Genomic DNA, 21,397 nt, shown 5'->3' with positions numbered 1-21,397 from the left:
AGCATCTCGTCATTTGATGAGAAAGTAGGATAAGTGATCTGTGGTACTTGTTGCTGGTTATGCTGGGGTCCTTGTGACTGTCTTAAGTGAGGAGCTCTGTAAGGTTGGTTCTGATTCTGCTGTCTGTTGTTGTTATTCCACCTCTGGTTTCTACTGTTGTCTCTGCCTCCTCTGTTATAGTTGTCCCTCCAGCCATGGTTGAAATTATCTCTCCAACTTTGGTTGGAGTTGTCTTGCCATCCTTGGTTATAGTTTCCTCATTGGTTGTAATTGCCGCCTTGTTGGTTGTATCCTTGATTCGGGTGGTCATAGAAGTTATGAGTTGCTGCCACAGTATTGTCTTCTTGTTGGAGCTGCGGGCATTCATTAGTATAATGACTATAATCAGCACATATACCGCATACTCTTTGGGGAACTAACTATTGGCTCTATTGTGGTGGGGAAGGCTGAGCTTGTTGTTGTTGATTCAACTGTAATTGCTTCAGTAGGTTGGTCATTTCACATATACTCTGTGTAGGAGCAGAAGTCTCAGTGCTAGAGAAAAATTCTGCAACAGCTTTTGAATGGCTATTCCTGTGCCTGTGATTCCTGGTGGACTCAGCTAAGTCGTTGATCAATTGCCATGCTTCATCTGCGGTCTTGTACTTCTTCAGAGAACCATTACTAGCACCATCTAGTGTAGTTTTATCCCGAGGCTTCATTCCTTGAGTAAAATAGTTGATCAACACTAGTCTGTCAATCATGTGGTGGGGGTATGCGTCCAGAAGGTTCTTAAAACGCTCCCAGTACTCATAGAGAGTTTCTGATTCACCTTGAACAATGCATGAGATCTCTTTCCTTAGTCTGTCAGTAACTTCAGCTGGAAAGTATTTCTCCAAAATTCTCTCCTAAGCATATCCCAGTTAGTAATAGTCGCTTCAGGTTGGGAGTAGTACCACTCCCTCGCCTTTCCTTCAAGAGAAAATGGGAAGGCAGTTAACAGAATAGAAGTTTTATTCGCACCCTGACGCCTAACAGTAGAACAGGCTGTCTGGAAATCTCTGAGTTGCTTGATGGGCTCCTGAGCAGGTAAGCCATGAAACTTGGGCATTAAGTTGATTAGTGCAGTCTTTAGTTCGAAATCTGCAGCCAGAGTTGTGTGATGCACTTGATACGGCTGCATTGTAAAATCTGGGGCTCTAGCTTCCTGGAGAGTAATCCTCCTAGCTTCTGCCATTCTATCTGCACGTGAATTAACTAAATCAGTAGTAAAGGAGCTTGTTTCGCTCTCAGATGGAGGTTTAGATTCGCCCTCAAATGAGACTGGTGAATTGATAACAATCACTTCACCACCCTCAGAGGCTAACCGACGTCGAGCTCGCCTAATACGTGGAATAGTTCTTTCAATTTCAGGATCAAACGTAGCTAAGCTCGGATCAGGCAGTGAACGCGTCATTCAATGAAAGAAACATATAGCTCATGGTAATAAAATAAAAATAAAATATGCAAATAAAAATAAAAATATGTACACTAATTAATAATTTAGCACACAATTACAACTTCCCGGCAACGGCGCCAAAAACTGGTGCGGGGCAGAAGTTAGGCCAATTAAGAGATTTTAAATAAGAGAACAGCGTTCCAAGTATAGCCCTTAACCAGCTAAAATCCACCTCACCAATTTAGAAAGGTGTCACAAAAATTTAGAATACTGGGAGTATGAATCCCAGGTCGTCTCCCAACGAGTTGCGAAAAAGGATGCTAATTTATTAATTAGGAATTTTCTGAGAGAGTTTGAATTTGGTTGATAAGCAATTAAATAATTGTAAATTAAAGCAATAAAAACTAAGAATGATTATTAATATTCTAGATAAAAAAGCCTTGACTAGGGGAATGATTAATTGAAAGTTCTATCCTTGTTGGGGTCTCTTAAGTATAGTATTAAAAAGGTTGTTGTTTTCACTTAGTTAACCCTTACTAAATAAAGGAAAGTCAAGTGATTGAGCTAACTCTTATTCGCAAATCCTAGTCCTCTCCCTTGGGAAGGTCTAGCGTTAGTAAATACGGAACTAGCCAACAATTTCTAATTAATCAGCACTTAAGCCTTCCAACTCAAGTGTCTCCTTTTAATCAACCCCCATGTCAAGTATGGAGTCTACTCCATTGACATGAATATAACACTCATAAAAATATAAGAAGACATGATGAATTAAATAAAAATAGGGATTTAAAATTAATAAAAAAATAAGAGTAATTCTTTGCATTAACAATCTATGAAAATAATCCAATTACTACTCTAAGCAAGAATTACGAATATGTTATAAATAAATAAAAGAGTAAGTAAAGAAACAAACTAGAATAATGTCTTCAACAGAGGTAATGACTTCTTCAATATCCAAAAGCATAAAACTAATTAACTATGAATGTAAAGAGAACCTAGAGGGGAAGTAATCCTCTCTAAATTCAGATCTAAAAACCTAAAACTATCCTAATGAGAATATGTCAATGTGTATTGATGTGAATCTGATCTCCCTTGAGTCTCTGCATGTTCCCTGGAAAATTGGGTCAAAACGCTGCCCGAAATTGCCCCCAGCATTTTCTGTTAATTCTGCAGATCGCGCAGGTCACGCGTACGCGTCAGTCACGCGTACGCGTCATTCAGCAATTTTCCTTGTCACGCGTATGCGTCGTCTGTGTGTTCATGTCATTTGTGTAGACACCAATCTGAGCGTACGCGTCAGGCACGCACACGCGTCACTGCAATTTTTTCCATTCCGCGCGCTCGCGTGAGCCATGCGCGCGCGTCAGAATTCACTGGTCATCTCCTTAGTTTCTTTTGTTCCTTCCATTTTTCCAAGCTTCCTCCCCATTCTCTAAGCCATTCCTGTCCTATAAAGCCTGAAACACTTAACACACGGATCACGGCATCGAATGGTATAAAGGAGAATTAAAATATACTAATTAAAAATCTCTAGGAAGCAAGTTTTCAACCATTAAAATAATACTATGAAGGAATTATAAAATCATGCAATTAGTATGAATAAGTGGGTGAAGACTTGATGAAACCATTCAATTAAACATAAGATAAACCATAAAATAGTGGTTTATCAACTTCCCTGCAATTTCTTGAGAGACAACCCAAGGTTTAAATACTTCGGTTATTTTTATTGGGGTTTGTACTTGTGACAAACAAAATTTTGATTGAGGATTGTTTGTTGGTTTAGAAACTATACTTGCAACGAGATTTCATTGAGAAATTCTATACCGACGAAATTTCTCTCATCAGTAACCTGAGATAGGTGGATTGGGCTTGAAGGATTGGCCCAAGCGTCAATGGAGGGTGGTCTCGACTTGTTTACGATCGGGAGTTGCCGTCCGATTTGTGTGTTTTGGAGAATGGGGGGTGGTACCTGCAAAGACACTCCGATGCCTAAGTTAGCAAAAGGGATAAGCAAGTTTAGAGTATATTGGAACTTAGTTTTACATGAGTGTGTCAGTGTATTTATAGTGGTGATCTAATAACCACCGTTGGAGTAGTTCCACTTCCGAAGGTGGATAACCGTCCCTTTATCTTAGGGTTGTTGAGATATTGCTTCTGGAAGTGGATGAGAGATTTTAGGAGGTAGTTACTTATTTGAATAAGTGCTATCTGCCAGCTCATCTCGTGTCCGACTTCTTTGGGGAGGGACTTCTATCGAACCCGACCTCTTTCCTGGGAGGTCGGTTAGGTGGTAAAGACCAACCTTTAGATTGGACCTTTTTGACTTGTTTGAGGCTGGACCATAGTGTTAGGGCAGGACATGAAAAAGAACTATATTTTTTGTTAATATATTATTAAAATCACTGGTTTTTGGAATTTTTTACTAAATGAAATTCAATCATTATAAAAATGATATTTCTAATACACAATTATTTTGGCTCATTTTATTCATAGCTTGTAGTCTTGTACAAAGTGGTATTGTTGATATGTTGCACATATTAAGTGTTTGTTTGGATGCCATTAAATCGATAAAAAATATTATTTTTTAATGTAAATTTTTTTTTATTTTTTAGCGTGTTTGAAAAATTTTTAATAGTAGAAATAAAAGCACTAAATAGTAAAAAAAAATATTTTTTGAGAAGCTACAATTTACATTTTTTTTAAAATATTTAAAAAAATAGATATTTTTCACATAATAAATAAAAAAAATATTTTTATCTTATTTTATCTAATAATAATTGATAAATAAATAAATCTTTTTATATGAGATGACCAAACATAAAATATTTTTTATTTCTATAAAAAATATTTTAAAAATATTTTCTTTTTTTTTAAATCTTTTTTAAAAATTAAATCCTAAGAGCCCTTGGTTATATTTTAGTAATTAGTAAATAGTGACTAGTCTACTTAATATACTAAAATTGGGTTTTCTCCCAACTAATGAAGGTGAGGTGTCGATCTTTTGTGATTCTGTTTTTCCTCCAAAATGAACTTTCCTATTCTCTATTCTAAATTATTTTATAAAAAAAATATCTTTATTATAATTATATTATAATTAATATTTAATGAATAATATATAATTATACTAATTTAGGAACATATCTTCGTTATAATTATATCAAATCAATATTTAATACATTATTAAACTACTTATCAATTATCAATTAAAAATATTTTTAATCATTTTAATAATAATAATAATAATAATAATAATAATAATAATAATAATAATAATAATAATAATAATAATAATAATAATATATGATAATGATAATTACCTGTGATATCATTTATTGAAGAAAATATAACATAAAAAAATTATTTATTTAAAATATTATTTATTGTATATAATTTATAAAAAAATATATTTCAGTTTTGTTATTGATTAGAAGATAACCTATTTATATTTTGATTAATTTTATTTATTATTATTATTATATTTAATTTACAGAAAGATAAATTAATAACCATATTATTATTTATCAATATATTAATATTGATAATGATTACATACAAATTATTTAATATTTAATATTTTTATATTATTTATTTTTTATATATTTTTTTATATTTATAAATATTTTTTATTATTTTTATATGCTATATGTTTATCCCACTATTTAAAATTTCTAGATCCGTCACTACTTTTGAGCGTGTTTCTTAATTTATTTTTTATAATTCATTGAATACAATTTATTACAGTAAATTCATTATATCAACTAATTGATTTCATTAGATATTTAAATATCACATGATTTATTATAATTCATATCAATCAAATAATTGTAATTTATTATATCAATTATTTTAATTCATTAATTTATAAGGTACATAATAGCATAGATGATTTGTTACTTATAACGATTAAATACAATAAATACAGATTAATTTAGTTAAAAAAATTATTGTCTCATATGTTTTCTTATTATTTTTTTAATTTATTAAATCCAATCAATTATAATAAATTAATTATATCAACTAATTAATTCAATGAATTATTTCCTAATTTATTTTTTTGAATTCAATAAATCAAATAAAATCAATTATACTAATTATTTGTATCAACTAACTGATTTGATTAATTCTTAAAAAATATTTTTATTTAATTTATTTTATTTATTTAAATACATGAATTATAACTGATTAATTATTTAATTTTATTACGATAAATATTAAATTCTATTCCGAATATAAAAATATAAAATTTTATTCCTTCCATTTTTATTTTACCACTATAAAAGACCATATATGCTAGAAGAAAATATAATTTATTTACCAATTACTTTTTCATTAAGTAACTTTTACTACAATTCTTTTTCTTCCTATGAGGCGTCGTCGCAAGAAGTCAACTATCGTGGATACAAACCACCACACACTCTTCAACTCCCGTGCTCATCATTCAGAGCAATATATGATATGTTATCCATGAAGCATTTATAGACCATGGTGTTATCATGTATGCATAAATAAAAAAATTTTCGTAATTAAGCTTAAGTCATTTACCTGTTTGTGTGGTATATTATAGTGTGAAATTACTTTTAATTTGTGTTGTGCAATGATATTATGGTTTAATTTAAGCTTTTGTTTTAGAACTGTCTTATGATTTTATCTCATCATTTTCTATTAGATATCAAGTTGATATATTTTTATTTATTATTATTGAAACAGATGTGATACAAAATTTGTAAAAAAAAATAAAACTCTCACACTCAATTTATTTTATTGTAGTCTTTTATCTCTTCTATTTCTTTTTATTTTCTTCTTATTCATTTTATTTTTTTTTTAAATATCATATAATTTATTATAATTTATACCAATTAATTATTATAATTCATTATATCAATTAGTTTAATTCATTAATTTATAATATGCATGATAAAATAGATTATTTGTTACTTATACGTTTATTCTTCTAAAATCTAAATCTGAATAATTATATTTTTAGTTTTAGTTATGAACAAAATATCTACTTATAATATACTAAAATTTGGTTTTCTCCCAACTAATGAAGGTGAGGTGTCGATCTCTCGTGACTCCGTTTTTCCTCCAAAATGAACTTTCATATTCTCTATTCTAAATTATTTTATAAAAAATATCTTTATTATAATTATATTATAATTAATATTTAATAAATAATACATAATTATACTAATTTAAAAACATATCTTTATTATAATTATATCAAATCAATATTTAATGCATTATTAAACTACTTATCAATTATCAATTAAAAATACTTTTAATCATTTTAATAATAATAATAGTAATAATAATAATAGTAATAATAATAATAATATATGATAATGATAATTACTCGTGATATCATTTATCGAAAAAAATATAACATAAAAAAATATCTTTTATTTAAAATATCATTTACTGTATATAATTCATAAAAAAATATATTTCACTTTTATTATTGATTAGAAGATAACCTATTTATATTTTGATTAATTTTATTTATTATTATTATAATATTTAATTTACAGAAAGATAAATTAATAACTATATTATTATTTATCAATATATTAATAATGATAATGATTACATAAAAATTATTTAATATTAATATTTTTATATTATTTATTTTTTATATATTTTGATATATTTATAAATATTTTTTATTATTTTTATATGCTATATGTTTACCTCCACTATTTAAAATTTCTGGATCCGTCACTACTTTTGAGCGTTTTCTTAATTTATTTTTTATAATTCATTGAATACAATTTATTATAGTAAATTAATTATATCAACTAATTGATTTAATTAGATATTTAAATATCACACGATTTATTATAATTCATATCAATCAAATAATTATAATTTATTATATCAATTATTTTAATTCATTAATTTATAAAATACATAATAGCATAGATGATTTGTTACTTATAATGATTAAATACAATAAATACAGATTAATTTAGTTAAAAAAATCATTGTCTCATATGTTTTCCTATTTATTTTTTAATTTATTAAATTCAATCCATTATTTCCTAATTTATTTTTTTGAATTCAATAAATCAAATAAAATCTATTATACTAATTTGTATCAACTAACTGATTTGATTAATTCTTAAAAATATTTTTATTTAATTTATTTTATTTATTTAAATACATGAATTATAACTGATTAGTTATTTAATTTTATTGCGGTAAATATTAAATTCTATTCCGAATATAAAAATATAAAATTTTATTCCTTCCATTTTTATTTTATCACTATAAAAGATCATATATGCTAGAAAAAAATATCATTCATTTACCAATTACTTTTTCATTAGGTAGCTTTTACAAGAATTCTTTTTCTTCCTATGAGGCGTCGTCGCAAGAAGTCAACTATCGTGGACACAAACCACTACACACTCTTCAACTCCCGTACTCATCATTCAAAGCAATATATGATATATTATCCATGAAGCATTTATAAACCATGGTGTTATCATGTATGCATAAATAAAAAAAATTCCGTAATTAAACTTAAGTCATTTACCTGTTTGTGTGGTATATTATAGTGTGAAATTACTTTCAATTTGCGTTGTACAATGATATTATGGTTTAATTTAAGCTTTTGTTTTAGAACTGTCTTATGATTTTATCTCATCATCATTTTCTCTTAGATATCAAGTTGATGTATTTTTATTTATTATTATTGAAATGGGTGTGATATAAAATTTGTAAAAAAAAAATAAAACTCTCACACTCAATTTATTTTATTGTAGTGTTTTATCTCTTCTATTTTTTTTTTATTTTCTTCTTATTCATTTTATTTTTTTAAATATCATATAATTTATTATAATTTATACCAATTAATTAATTATAATTCATTATATCATATAATTTAATTCATTAATTTATAATATGCATGATAAAATAGATTATTTGTTACTTATACGTTTATTCTTCTAAAATCTAAATTTGAATAATTATATATTTAGTTTTAGTTATGAACAAAATATTATTAATAATAAATGATAATTAACCACTCATACTTTTAATCAAAGTGTTTGGATGATTTTTATATTTATTAATATTAATTATTGATTATTTTTCGTCAATAAATTGTATTATAATTTTATGTTAGTTCATAATTGATTAATGATTAATATTCATGAAGTTATGTTATTCTAAATTTTATATTTTATAAATATTTTATTTAGATGTATTTTAAACTTAAAAATGTATTATTTTTAATAATATCATACTTTTACTTTTTTTAATTATTCTAAATGAATATTTATCAAATACTAATTAAAGCCATCCTTCTATTTATTTTTACTAATTTATTATCTAACTATTATATAAAATTAAAATCGTATTAATGAATTTAATATTAAAGTTAATTTATATTTTTATTTAGAGTGTTTTTCGATTTTTTTAGTCTAATCAACCAAAACTATTCAATTATAAATAGTCATTTCTATCTTATTTTATATTATTAACTAATTAAAATTACTAAAATTTAATAATACAATTCTATTTTATATTTTTATATTTAGTTCAATCCATCTAAGCTATATAATAATTATTTTAATTTTTATATTTTATAATATAATACTACATACATTAATAGTAAAATAACATAGTAAATTTTCATGTTTTAATATTAAATATAAAATTAATACGTACAAAAATTTTTAAGCTTTTAAATCAATACGAATCATTGTAAATAATACTTATTTATGGCATAAACAAAGAAATACAGAATCTTAAGTTTAGCATTTAAAAATTTAGGAACATGTTATATGTACAAATGTAATTGCATAGTATTATTTTTTTAATGGTGTAGACCAACCACTCTAATTTTATTTCACAGTCAAATTTAAAAAAAAAGTCGTAATTTTAAAGGTAGTCAGAAAAAACAACAAAATTAATAAAAATAGTTAACTTATATTATTTTATTAATTTATTTAATATATTAAATTATTTTTATTTATATTAAGATTAATTTTAAATATTTTAAAATAAAAAGTATAATTAATTATAATTTGCATCTTAAATTATGTTGAGTACATGATATTCTATTGTGCTGCTAAAAGTAAAAATGAGATAACAAAGATAATTTTATCTCTTAATTCAGTATATTTATTTATATTTTATACTTTTTTTAAGATTAATTTTGTACGGTGTTGGTATATTAAATAAAAATACCTGTTATAATAACAAAAAATAAAATAAAATTTCAATCAATAATTTTTTATTCTTTACGTTGTTTTTTCAATTATATTTTAGATTTTAATTTATTACTAAAAGGTAGTGAAATTCTATTGATACTGAAATAAAGTTACAAAAAGGTCCATAGGGTAGAATAAGTAAAATAATGTGATACCCACATTACAACATCCAAATGAAACAACCTAAGATCTAAAATGTTTATCTTTCTCTTTCTCACCGTCTATTATATTATCGATTCTATTATATAAAAATCGATTTTTTACATTTAATGATAGAGTCAACGTAGCATATTTCTGAGAGTGTTTCTTAATTTATTTTATTTAACTCATTAAATACAATTCATTATGATGCATTAATTATATCAACTAATTGATTTGATTAGATATTTAAGTATCACACAATTTAAAATTATGTATATTGATTTGATTTTTATGATATATAAATTTAAGGAATAAATTAAAATAATACAACTTATTATTTATTTAATTTGAATATAACAAATACAAAATTAATTTAGTCAAAAGTTTATTATTTTCTAATCTTCTATACATAAAAATGACAAAGCAAAATTGTAAAAATAATCTTTTTATCGTTTTTGCTATTTTAATTTTATTTTCTTTGTTTTTTTTATGTGTAATTTTATTTTACATTAACTTTGTGTATTTAATAACAAAATATACTCATATTAATTCTATTATATAATAATATATTTTTCTCCTATGTTAGTTAAAGAATTTCAATAATTATCAACTACATCTAATAGAATGACTGAGAAGTGAGAACTACGACAAGTTAAACCCAGATTCAAAAGGCTGAAACGAAGGAAAGAAAACAGTGGATATATGATTAGAGAAAAATATATAATAACGAGAAATATACTAAAACTGAATTTTTCTTCCAACTAATAAAAGTGAGGTGTCAATTTCTCATGAATTCATTTTTCCTCTAAAATAAAATAACTATTTTCTCTTCTAAATTTATTTTAGAAAAATATATTTATTATAATTATATTACAATTAACATTTAACGAATAATGCATGATTATACTAATTTAGGAAAATATCTTTATTATAATTATATAAAATCAATATTTAATACATTATCAACTAATAAAAGTGAAGTGTCCATTTCTTATGAATTCATTTTCCCTCCAAAATGAAAGCACTATTCTCTCTTCTAAATTTATTTTAGAAAAATATCTTTATTATAATTATATTACAATATTACAATTATATTACAAGTAGCATTTAATGAATAATGCATAATTATAGTAATTTAGAAAAATAAAATAAAATCCAGTAATTTATCTTTCGACTGCACACGTATGTAGAATAACTTTTAAGAAGGAGTCACGTATAGTAAATACGGTCGATGATTGTAAAACTGTATACTAACATTGATATAATATTATTTCAGGTATATGTTTTGTAGGTATCAAAGAAAAGTGTTGAGTTATTTTTTAGTGGGTTTAAATTATTTATTGTTTATTAGAGACTTTTGTACATTATAATTCTCTAATAATTTATTATTTATTTTGAGCTGATTTTGATATGTTTTTACTTGACAGTAAAACAACATATAAAAAATTATTGGTGAGTTTAAGTATTATTAAGTTATTTATAGTCACATTGAGTATATATGTTTGATTTATTAAAAAAAATAAATTACTAAAACTAATTAATAACTATTTTAGAATTAATATATTTAATACTAAATTAAAAAAAATAAACAATACATAATATATTATATTTTTATTAATCAAATTATTATAATTTAAATTAATCTTAACAAAACAATTTAAAATTATAATTTTAATTTTATCACTCACATGGACGCGCTATTACACTTGTTACTAGTAATTGAGAGATATATTAGACAGGTCAATGGAAGATCTTGGCTCGCTCTCTCAAATCTGAGTTGGGTTATTCATTGAATCATTGTTGCTCCAACTCTCTAAACGAGAGAGTGGTTGGAGAAAGAGGGAGAGATGCTGGACAACGCTCAGGCAGCGATATTACCCCAAGCAGCGGAATCGGGCACTGTGGTCAAGCGCTACGCTCCTCCTAATCAAAGGTATTATTGATTATCTGAATCCGAATCCTTTTCCGTTTCCCTTTTCTTTTCCCATCTCATTTCTACTCATTCTTCTTTCAGGAACCGTTCTGCCAACAGGCGCAAGTCTTCTGGTTAGTTCACTCCTTCTCCCCATTCTTCATTGCTTTTATTTATGTCATTTGAATTCCTCCTAAACCAGCTCATCTCATCCAAATTGTAGCCTAGATAGCCCCTTCATTCTAATTATGCACATACCTCCTGAATCCAGATCATAGTTCCTTCCCTCTCATTTGCCCTGCTTTCCATGGACCATCATCTCCACCAACACCATAAAAGGACTCCCTTTTCTTTTTTTTCTTCAGACACGCATCTCTTCTTTATACCAAAAAAAAAAAAAAAAACTTACTGGTTATATATCCATGAAACAAGTCACGGAAGCAAAATCAGGACAAAGTCACGGCTCAGAGACTGAGTTTAACTAGTAACAAAATCTCACCAGAATTATCGTTTTTGTGCCAGAGTGATTCCCTTGTAGCATTTTAGAATTTCTTAACATGATATTTTATGATCTGCCTTTTCCATTTGTAAATTATGTTCGGCTCTCTGTCACTTGGGAGAAAGAAATGAACGTTTAATCATGAACTTGTTAATTCATTCCAGAGTACACAAGAAATGAAACATAAAAATGAGCGTTTTTATTGCCTTTTTGTGAAAAGATACATATATTTTCAACGTGAAACTGGAGTTTTTGTTGTCAAATTTCACCAACTGTTCTTTTGCTTGATTTCTCAGTACCGCAACCGAAAAGAAAAGAAAGAAAAAGTCAGTTGCTACTTGACCTCTTGATCTTCCCTAAAGAAATATTTCTACAATTAACCATCCTGATTAAATAGTTGGGGAGGAACATAGATTCTACCTGGCAAATGAGTTTGATGTCTCTGATATTCGAGAAAAGGAGGTCTATAATTCGGGTTTTGTTGGTGTATTCAGGCTTGTAAAATTGTGTTAATGAAGTCATATTGAGGGATGGTCAATTTGCAGTTAGTACAAAATATCAATGGGAAACCAGTGGCTGCTGTGAACAATACCTTTAGGTCTTAAAAGTTAGAATGTTTAGGTTTTCAAAGAATTCGTGTATAATCAAACCAGAAATAAACCACAACTTCTGGTGAATATTTAATGCTTTGTACCATAGAAAGTTCTGTGCATTTGATAAAATTGAAAGATCAAATTTATTTGGATTATAGAGGAAGAAATTGACCTAGGCATTACATGTCAGTGACAAATGCTTCCCTTTCTAGTAGCTGTGGTTTCCTTTGAAATTCCTTCATTAAGGTACTTACTTTTAGTGGTGTAAAGAACAAAAGTCTTAAAAAGGACAATTACTAGCGTTAGTTACAGTCTTCAGTGTATGTAATTCATTTTCATTTTGTGAGAAATGCAGACCTCACAATGTATTTGCTTCCAGTTCTGGTTTTGTTTGGTTTCTTTCTAATTTATAGATGTTGATTGGCTCCTGTTAGATCGGCTTGATCGAGCAAACAGTGCAGGAAATGATTCAGAAAAGAATCAAAATGCTTTGCCAAGAAATGCTCATGTTCCAGATCAGGGAGATATTGGTTGCTACAGTCTTGTTAATGAGAATCATTATTCAAGATTCATAGCTCTAGAAGGGTGTAGCTGCAGTGCTGCTTCCCAGCTTCTTAACGATCGTATGTTTACATCTTGTTCTCAGTACTTGTTCCTGTGGACTTGTGTCTGTTGATTAATTGCATATTCGTTTAATGTTGTGCTTTCTATATTCCTTAAGTTATTAGAATAATCCTTTAAGAAATGACATTCAGCTTCAATTGGCATACATTGCTTTGAGATACTCGGATTTAAAGGGATATATCAATCACATTGGTTTCTTTGAAATTGTTGATGGCAAGGGGATATGTAAAAAAGAGAGCGAGCCCTGTGAACAAGCATCCCACCTCACCCAAAAGGTGTGATGTAGGAAGCCAAACCTGATAATTTTATCAGCATCAGTGGTTGATTCCACTGCTTGAACTCATGTCTTGAAGTCACACAGAGACAACTCAATTATCGATTTCAAGTTTTATCTAATATTTTTGCTCATTCATTCTTGTGGATTTTGGAAATGCTATTGCCATCCCATTGAGTTAGTTCCTTCAAGATGGTTTATAGTTTTCACTTAACAACTGCATAGGCAAAGAAATCTAGAAATTGCTTTGTGGATATTGAATATATACTTTGATTTAACTGTCAACCCTATGGTTTATGCATACATGGGCCCATTTGCATATCTTTTTTCTTCTTCTTCTTGACATTAAAAGTTCTATGATTCATTTATCCATGATACGTAATATAAATTTATTGGATTACAAAGGGAAAGGGAGGAGGAAAGAAATGTCTGGTGGTGGTGAGGTTTCGAATGGGCAAGATTTGTTCATTTAGTTTTATGAGTCCACTATGTCCATATCCTTGGTTAACAGTACTTGTTATCCGTTGGCTGTAATTTTTTCCAGGTTGGTCAGCTGCAATACAGTCATACAATAATGCCAAAGATTCATCTGGTGAGTTGGCAACCTTCAATGCTGACAAGCTTTTCCTTTTATGAATGTTTTCTACTGTTTTTAATATTTGATGATATGGAACTCAAACTAGTTGAGTAAATCCCAGTCTTGGAATCGTAAGTTTTGCATGATTTGAACTCAATCATAAGCGATATTATGAATTGACTTGGACTAACTACTGTAGTAGACCGATTCTTTTTAGCACATTTGGCAGGCAGTGTCTTGTGAGTTTAATGTATTTATTGCCCCAAAAATCGCATAGTCGTATGTGTTGTATTGGCTACCCTTGTTAGGAGAAATACAGCATGCCAATGACAAGGTGTAGTTCATGCTGAGGATTCATTAAGTGGTGGATATTCATTATTATTTAATTGAAGAATTCCTCTTTAAGCAGCCTCTAGGTGTTATCTCTTTCTTTTGGTTTTCTATATTTCCATATTTTGTTTATGCATTTTTGTCGCTTTTGTGAATCTGGACAATTCCTCGGTAAGATCAAGTGATAATCAGTTTATGTTCTACTTCTGTATACAAACCAAGTAGTATGGCCATGTGATGTTGCTTTCTAATTTTCATTTCTTCCAACTTTGATATATCAGAAAAGCCAGAAATGTATTCGGGTGCTACATCATCAGTGTGGACTCAGTTCAGACTCCCTCATCAGGTAAGCTTTGTACTAATCTCATCCTCCATCTATCCATCCATCAATTGATATCTTGGTATATTTCCTTTCAGATTATGTCCCCAGGTCCTTCATCTTTTGGTTCACAGCTGGACTTCCTGGGAGAACTTCGCCGCCAAATGCATCGTGCAAATCCTAATCCTGGTTTCAGCCCGTGATGGCTGACTTGGATCATTTAATAAGTAGTTGACTGGGTCCCTTAAGAGCACTTGGCTGCTCAGGTACATGCTCTTGTTTGTCAAACTGTTTACATGTTTCGCGGTATATGTAGCTCGATGATATAAGAATCTATGCGCCACTCTGTAAATTCCATTCAGGATTCATATTTACTATGCCTTCGAAGAATGAGTTCCGTCGTTTTTGACTTTTCGCTGTATAACGTAAGCAACTTCAATATAATATGAATTAAATTATTCCCCAAGTCTAGAGTTTCTTTTCAAATTTATAATTAGGTTTTTAAATTTGTAATTAGGTATCTGACCTTAAAGTTATAAAAACATTTTTTTTTTATAAAAAAAATGTTCCTAAAATTGTCGTTGTGCACTAAAATCGTCCCTGAGATTGATAAAAGTGCACTATGTTAGTTCTGACCCAATTTCCATTAATGACGTGATGATATGACTTGATGACGTCGGCTGTTAGTGATATGCGTCACTCCACAATTTGGCCACGTGTAATTGTATGATGATGTGATGACCAGTGACACGTGGCATGCTGATGTGGATGGTTGTGTCATGTGTCACAATGTTATTTGGCCACGTGTCGCAACAGGATTCGTCCACATGTCTATTATGTCATCATTGTAGATGCACTAAATTAGTCTCTTACTTTGCATTAAGTGAACTTTTAGTCCCTGAAATTGAATGTCGTGCACTAAACTAGTCTCTTTACTAGTTTTTTCTCCTTTTTCTTTTTTGCAAATTTAAAATTCTCAATATCTTTAAATGTATCAATTTCAATTTTATTTTTTCACATATTATTCAAATACAAGTGCTTTTATAAAATTTTTTTTCTTGCAGATACCCCTAACTGCCGTCTTAGAGTTAACGTAAAGGCATTTCAAGCGCTCTCACTACCATTTACACACAAAAGAAACGTGTATTTTACAAGAACAAAAAAAATGTTTATTTTAATTATCGATTTCTTGTTAAAAATACATTTTTTGATGAAAAATGTGTCTAATCAATCATATAATTCTTTTTTTATAGTAACATATTTATAAAAAAAACGTTTTTTTTATGAAAAGATGTGTCTAATCAATCATATAATTTTTTTTTACAATAACATACTTATATATTAAAATTTACTAATGTTAAATTATTATTGAAAAAACTTATACAATTAAAACTAAAATTTTAAATTTTTTTATGAAAGAACTTGTATTTAAACGATTTATAAAAAAATAGAATTGAAATTAGTGCATCTAAATATTGAAAATTTTAAATTTAAAAAAATAAAAAAAATTGGTGAAGGGACTAGTTTGGTGCACGACATTCAATTTCAAGGATTAAAATGAGTCACTTAATTCGAAGTGAAGAACTAATTTGGTGTATCTATAATGATGACATAATGGACAACACGTGGACAAATATTGTTGCGACACGTGGCACAAACGGACGACACATAGCATAACCATCCACATCAGCATGCCACGTATCATTGGTTACCACATCATCATACTATTACACGTGGCCAAACTATGGAATGACACATGTCATTAATAGTACACGTCATCAAGCCATGTCATCACGTCGTTAATGAAAAATGGGTCAGGGACTAACATAGTAAACTTTTGTCAATCTTAGGAACGTAATTAATGCAATTGAAATATCAGAGACGATTTTAGTACAAAATGACAATCTCAGAGATTATTTTGAGGTTTAACTCCAACTATATCTTTTACGTTAAATATGGTTCATCTAAGGTCCTCAAGATTTTTCCCTCTCACCTTATGTTTTTGTGTGAACGCAATTGAAGTGCTTGTATCTTCGGCAATGACAATTTCCTAAATCCTAAACACACATGCGAAGCACCATTAAGTGACAGCACAATAGAATGGTTGTTAATAAGATTTTGAAAATTGAATCTGTCGTAAAACTATTGTTTTAGTTACTAGTTCAAAAGATTCAATTGTTGTTTAATTAAAACAATTAAATTATAATAAAATAACATATAAAATTGTTCCGGCCCAGCCCAGCTAGGTCGGAGTTTGGGATCGGACAAATCGCCGACCCAACATTGCACCTTACCTGAACCAAGGACGACCCGCGTAGGGCTGGCAATATATACCCTACCCATGGGTACCCGATCCGGACAACCGTTCGGGTAGGGTTGTCTACCCTACCCGCTGCGAGTAGGGTAAGGTAGGGTGCAAATTTGCTTGCGAGTAGGGTAGGATACGGGTTTAGGGTAAAAATTATTATATGATATATATGTAAAAATTATATGATATATATGTAAAAATTATTATGTAGTGAAGAAAGTAAGTATTGTCCTCACAATCTTCTTCTTACAAAAACTTGAAATAATCACTAAGTTAGTTGATGATCATATTATTTGTAATTTTATATTGAATTTCCTTACTATTTTATTGTTTTTAATTTTAATTTGAACTTAGTTTTTTATTTTCTATTTTATTAATATGTGTGAAATTTGGAATGGTTGAATTTTATATTTATTTGAATATTTTTTTGTTTCTGTGGGTAGGGTCGGGTAGAGTAGGGTTTAGAACTTTAGGGTGCGGGTAGGGTTAGGGTTGAGAGATTCTCAACCCGCGGGTAGGGTAGGGTAGAGTTTTAAGAAAGTTTTCAACCCACGGGTAGGGTTAGGATAGAGTCTAAACCCTACCCTACCCTACCCTACCCATTGACAGCACTAACCCGCGTGCTACCTCCCTATCTGCGTGAAACCAGCCAGCTGGAGGAGGGAAACTTCCTGGAAGGTGGATCTACTCCTGTGGGACCCACCCTAGTAGCAGGTATATATGGAGAGGGCCCTACCCTTCTTCACAGGTACATCACCAAAACCCTACTTTTTCTGTCACCTTGTACGGATCCTGACTTGAGCGTCGGAGTCCCTTTTACAGGTGGCTCCCTCACTTATCGTTCCATCAACTCGGGAGGTCGCGAGGCTCCAACCTTCCCCATCTTCAACGTCAGCTCGGGGGATCCGCTCACACACCAATAACCCAAACCCAGGTCCCCTTTTTTACCACCACACACATAGCATCTCCGACCTATTCAAAAAATAACGGATTGAACAAAAATAAATAAATAAAAAATATAAATACCAATAACTAAATTATATTCTTATTATATTAGTTAGTACGTTACATTATGTTAGTGTTATATTATAACGATAGTCATTTGACTAAAATCTTTTGCCAATTTATAATTTTTTAACTTGAATTAAAATTATTAAGTATTTGAAAATTTGAGTATTTTTTAAAATTATTTTTTTCTTTTTAAATAGAATATATCTTCTAGCATATATTTATTTTAGATTGTATTAATTTATCTATATTAGTATTTTAAATACATGTATACATTATAATAAAAATAAAAAAGAAACTAAAATAAATATTACAACAAAAAGAAATCTTAATAAAAGAGAAAAAATAATTTGTTGGGCTCAAATAGCTAGTTCAACTCCAACATAAAAGTGAAATAATAGGTCATGGATTCCTTACTTCTACATTTTTGTAGGAGTATCATTAACCTTTATGAAAATAATTACAAAATGTACTCTTTTTTTTTTCGAAAAATTTACTAATTAGATTTTGACCCCTCCAATTATTAGTTTATAACTTTTTTTCCTTTTCCTTTCATTTTCAGATTCAAAGGCATTCAGAGAAGAGAGGTCTGCTAGGGTTTTTCTCTCTTTATCAATTCCTGCTAGGGTTTTCAATCCCTGTCTTTCTCTCTTCCGCTTCCCCTGCTGCAAATCTCAATATCTATTCCAATAGTTTCTAGTAAGCCTGATAGATTTGGAACATTACAACCATATTGCTAATAGCGCTCTTTTCGTTTTTCGTCCCATCATCTGGTCACCGCCGAATGATGGCAACTAGGCCTGAAAGTCTTTCTCTCCGAACTTGCTTTTGTCCAAGGCTTCTAAACCTTCGATGAGGTGAAGGCACGTATTTGGATCTGACCTTCTTAGTATATAACTACACCTCAAACCAAGTATATCCTCGCTGTCGTAACCTGCGCCCGCCGCTGCGCAACCTGCCGCCACCGTGCAACCTGCCGCCGCCGCGCAAGACGCTACCTCAACACTTGGAGGTTAGTTAATCATTATTTTTTTCTCAATAGTCAAGAAATTTAATTATGCTTGCAATAAAAACTTAGAAATCTATTCAGTATTTTCACTGAAAATAATTTTATTTGTATATGTATCTGGTCACTACCTCTATGGTAAATACTAGATAGAGCAGCACTATCTAATCTAGTGTAGTAGATGTAGATCAACTCAAACTTTTATGAACAGAAAAGAAAAGAAAGTTGTGGAGGCACGTGAAGTGCCATCAACTTTTGTGTATGTGTTGTGGCCAATGGCAGTGAAGGGTGTCTTTTGGATGCTTGCTTTTCTAGCTGCATAAACGGGTAATTATTGGAGAAAGAGAAATGTGATGCGTGACAATGTAAAATTGACCTCACCATTGTTTGATATTATTCATTTAATGTTTTATTATAATGCTGTTGAATGGTCCTTGTTGCTAAAACATTATTATACTTTACTGCTATTACTGTTGTAATCTGTAAGTGATTAATCTTTGTTGAATGAGACTTGATTAGTAAGCTGAGTTAATTGGAATTTCTAAGGGGGGACAAAATCTAAGATAGCAGTAGCTTAGGCATGGTGGATGAACTCAATAAACTATTTATACTCAAATTGGTTTGGAATTTTGGTTTGGTTCGAGAAATCAATTCATTTTAAAATGTAATCAAACTAAACCATTTGGTTTGGTTGCTACTCAATTAGAACATATGATCAGCCATACCAAAACAGTTAGATCATATGATCAAAATGTGCTTTTCATTTCTAGAACTCCAATTGTAGTGGCAAACCACAAAAGGAAGCTCACAAAATGGCTTACATGCTTTTTTGAATACTCTCTATGAATTTTCACAGAACAATCACTGTTTCTGATGACAGAGTCTTCATAGCTGGTGGGAAAGCTCTTCCCTTTGGGCACTTTCAAGTAGGCTACTCGAAGAAAGATTAAGGACTAATTTAGGGCTTTATTCTCTATATTTTCAATGGTGCATAAATTGGCCTGATTAAACCATCTAATAACCCATCGGAGAAAATTATTTCCGTTAATGATTTTTTTTATTTGCATTGTATGAAAAGTTTTTTATTTGTGAAATTTATCATCACGATGTGAGATTGTGGATCATATAAAACTTTTCAAATACACCGGTGGATTTTAAAAGAAATATGCTAATCCCCTTTTTTCATGTTACCATGCTTGTATTGCTTAGGCTCCACTTAGAGGTTTTGCATAGTTCTTTGTCATTTATTGGTCAAAGGACAATATAAGTCCATGAATTGAGAAAATTCCCTGTATCTATATACTGGTTAGTCGTGTTCTGCTGTTTGGTCAATAACTCTTGTTTTTCTGCAGTATGAGTTATATTATATTGATCATTCAGATAGCATATGAGAATATAATAGCTTTTGGAGCTAATTTATAAGGGTTCTAATCTTTTAAATATCAAATAGGTGTTCTACTCTGACTTAATTATGCCGTGGATTTAATCTATTCGTGAATGACAAAATTCTATTCACAGAGAATTTTTGAAAAGCTCATGAGTAATGTTGTTGATGCCTAGGAACTGGACTTAAAAGGAGCTGTGTATGTAGCAATACTTGAAGTGCTTTTATGATTTCAGTATCTAATTTATAATTGAAGTTTGGTGTTTAAGTGTTGTTTTGTATATATCAAGTGCACCCTTATGACTCTGTTGAATCTTATATCAATTGCTGCTCTAAAAAAAATTAAGACTGTTGAAATTAAAGCTTTATCAAATTGAATTTAAGATTTCTGTTGTGATTGAATTTGTTTGTTTGCCATGCACAGAGGTGACCACATAGTAAAGATAATTGATTGTGAAATTGGAAGTTGCGTAAAGGTGCTAGGTGGTCATAGAAGGATTCCTTGGGTGGTAAGCTTGTAATCTGGCTTTCCATAGTAATTTATTGGATCTATGCCATTACTTTCTTTTGGTGCTTATTGTATAGAATGAATCCTCCAGCATGAATTTTGATAAGATATGCATTTAGGAAGTGACAATTCTATGAAATTCAGCACCAAGTTTTCATTATTATCCATCAAAACCATTGGTTGCTATTCAAATTGTGTGGTTTTTTAATGTTTTGTTATTTGCTTACTGTATCCTAAATTGGTATTTGAATAATTTGTTCAAGTGGTTAGTAGTTGAGTTC

General features: G+C 29.4%; 1 protein-coding gene and 1 non-coding gene across 2 annotated transcripts; both read left to right on the top strand.

Annotated features, from left to right (window-relative positions):
- Positions 1-737: 737 nt before the first annotated feature.
- LOC148552754 (small nucleolar RNA R71) lies at positions 738-845 on the top strand. The gene has a single exon (XR_015893889.1). It is a non-coding gene; the product is annotated as a small nucleolar RNA R71 (small nucleolar RNA).
- Positions 846-11,500: 10,655 nt separating this feature from the next.
- LOC107609127 (uncharacterized) lies at positions 11,501-15,368 on the top strand. Its single transcript, XM_016310972.3, has 6 exons — positions 11,501-11,707; positions 11,789-11,820; positions 13,213-13,401; positions 14,221-14,268; positions 14,865-14,929; positions 15,001-15,368. Exons 1-6 carry the CDS (start codon positions 11,622-11,624, stop codon positions 15,103-15,105), a joined length of 525 nt encoding a protein of 174 aa, XP_016166458.1. The 5' UTR covers positions 11,501-11,621; the 3' UTR covers positions 15,106-15,368.
- The last annotated feature ends 6,029 nt before the right edge of the window (positions 15,369-21,397 follow it).

The sequence above is a fragment of the Arachis ipaensis genome, chromosome B7 (genome assembly GCF_059453495.1).
Source record: "Arachis ipaensis isolate K30076 ecotype BB chromosome B7, ASM5945349v1, whole genome shotgun sequence".
Classification (NCBI taxonomy): domain Eukaryota; kingdom Viridiplantae; phylum Streptophyta; class Magnoliopsida; order Fabales; family Fabaceae; genus Arachis; species Arachis ipaensis.
Note: the sequence above shows the minus strand (reverse complement) of the source record. Positions and strands in the feature narration are given on the sequence as shown.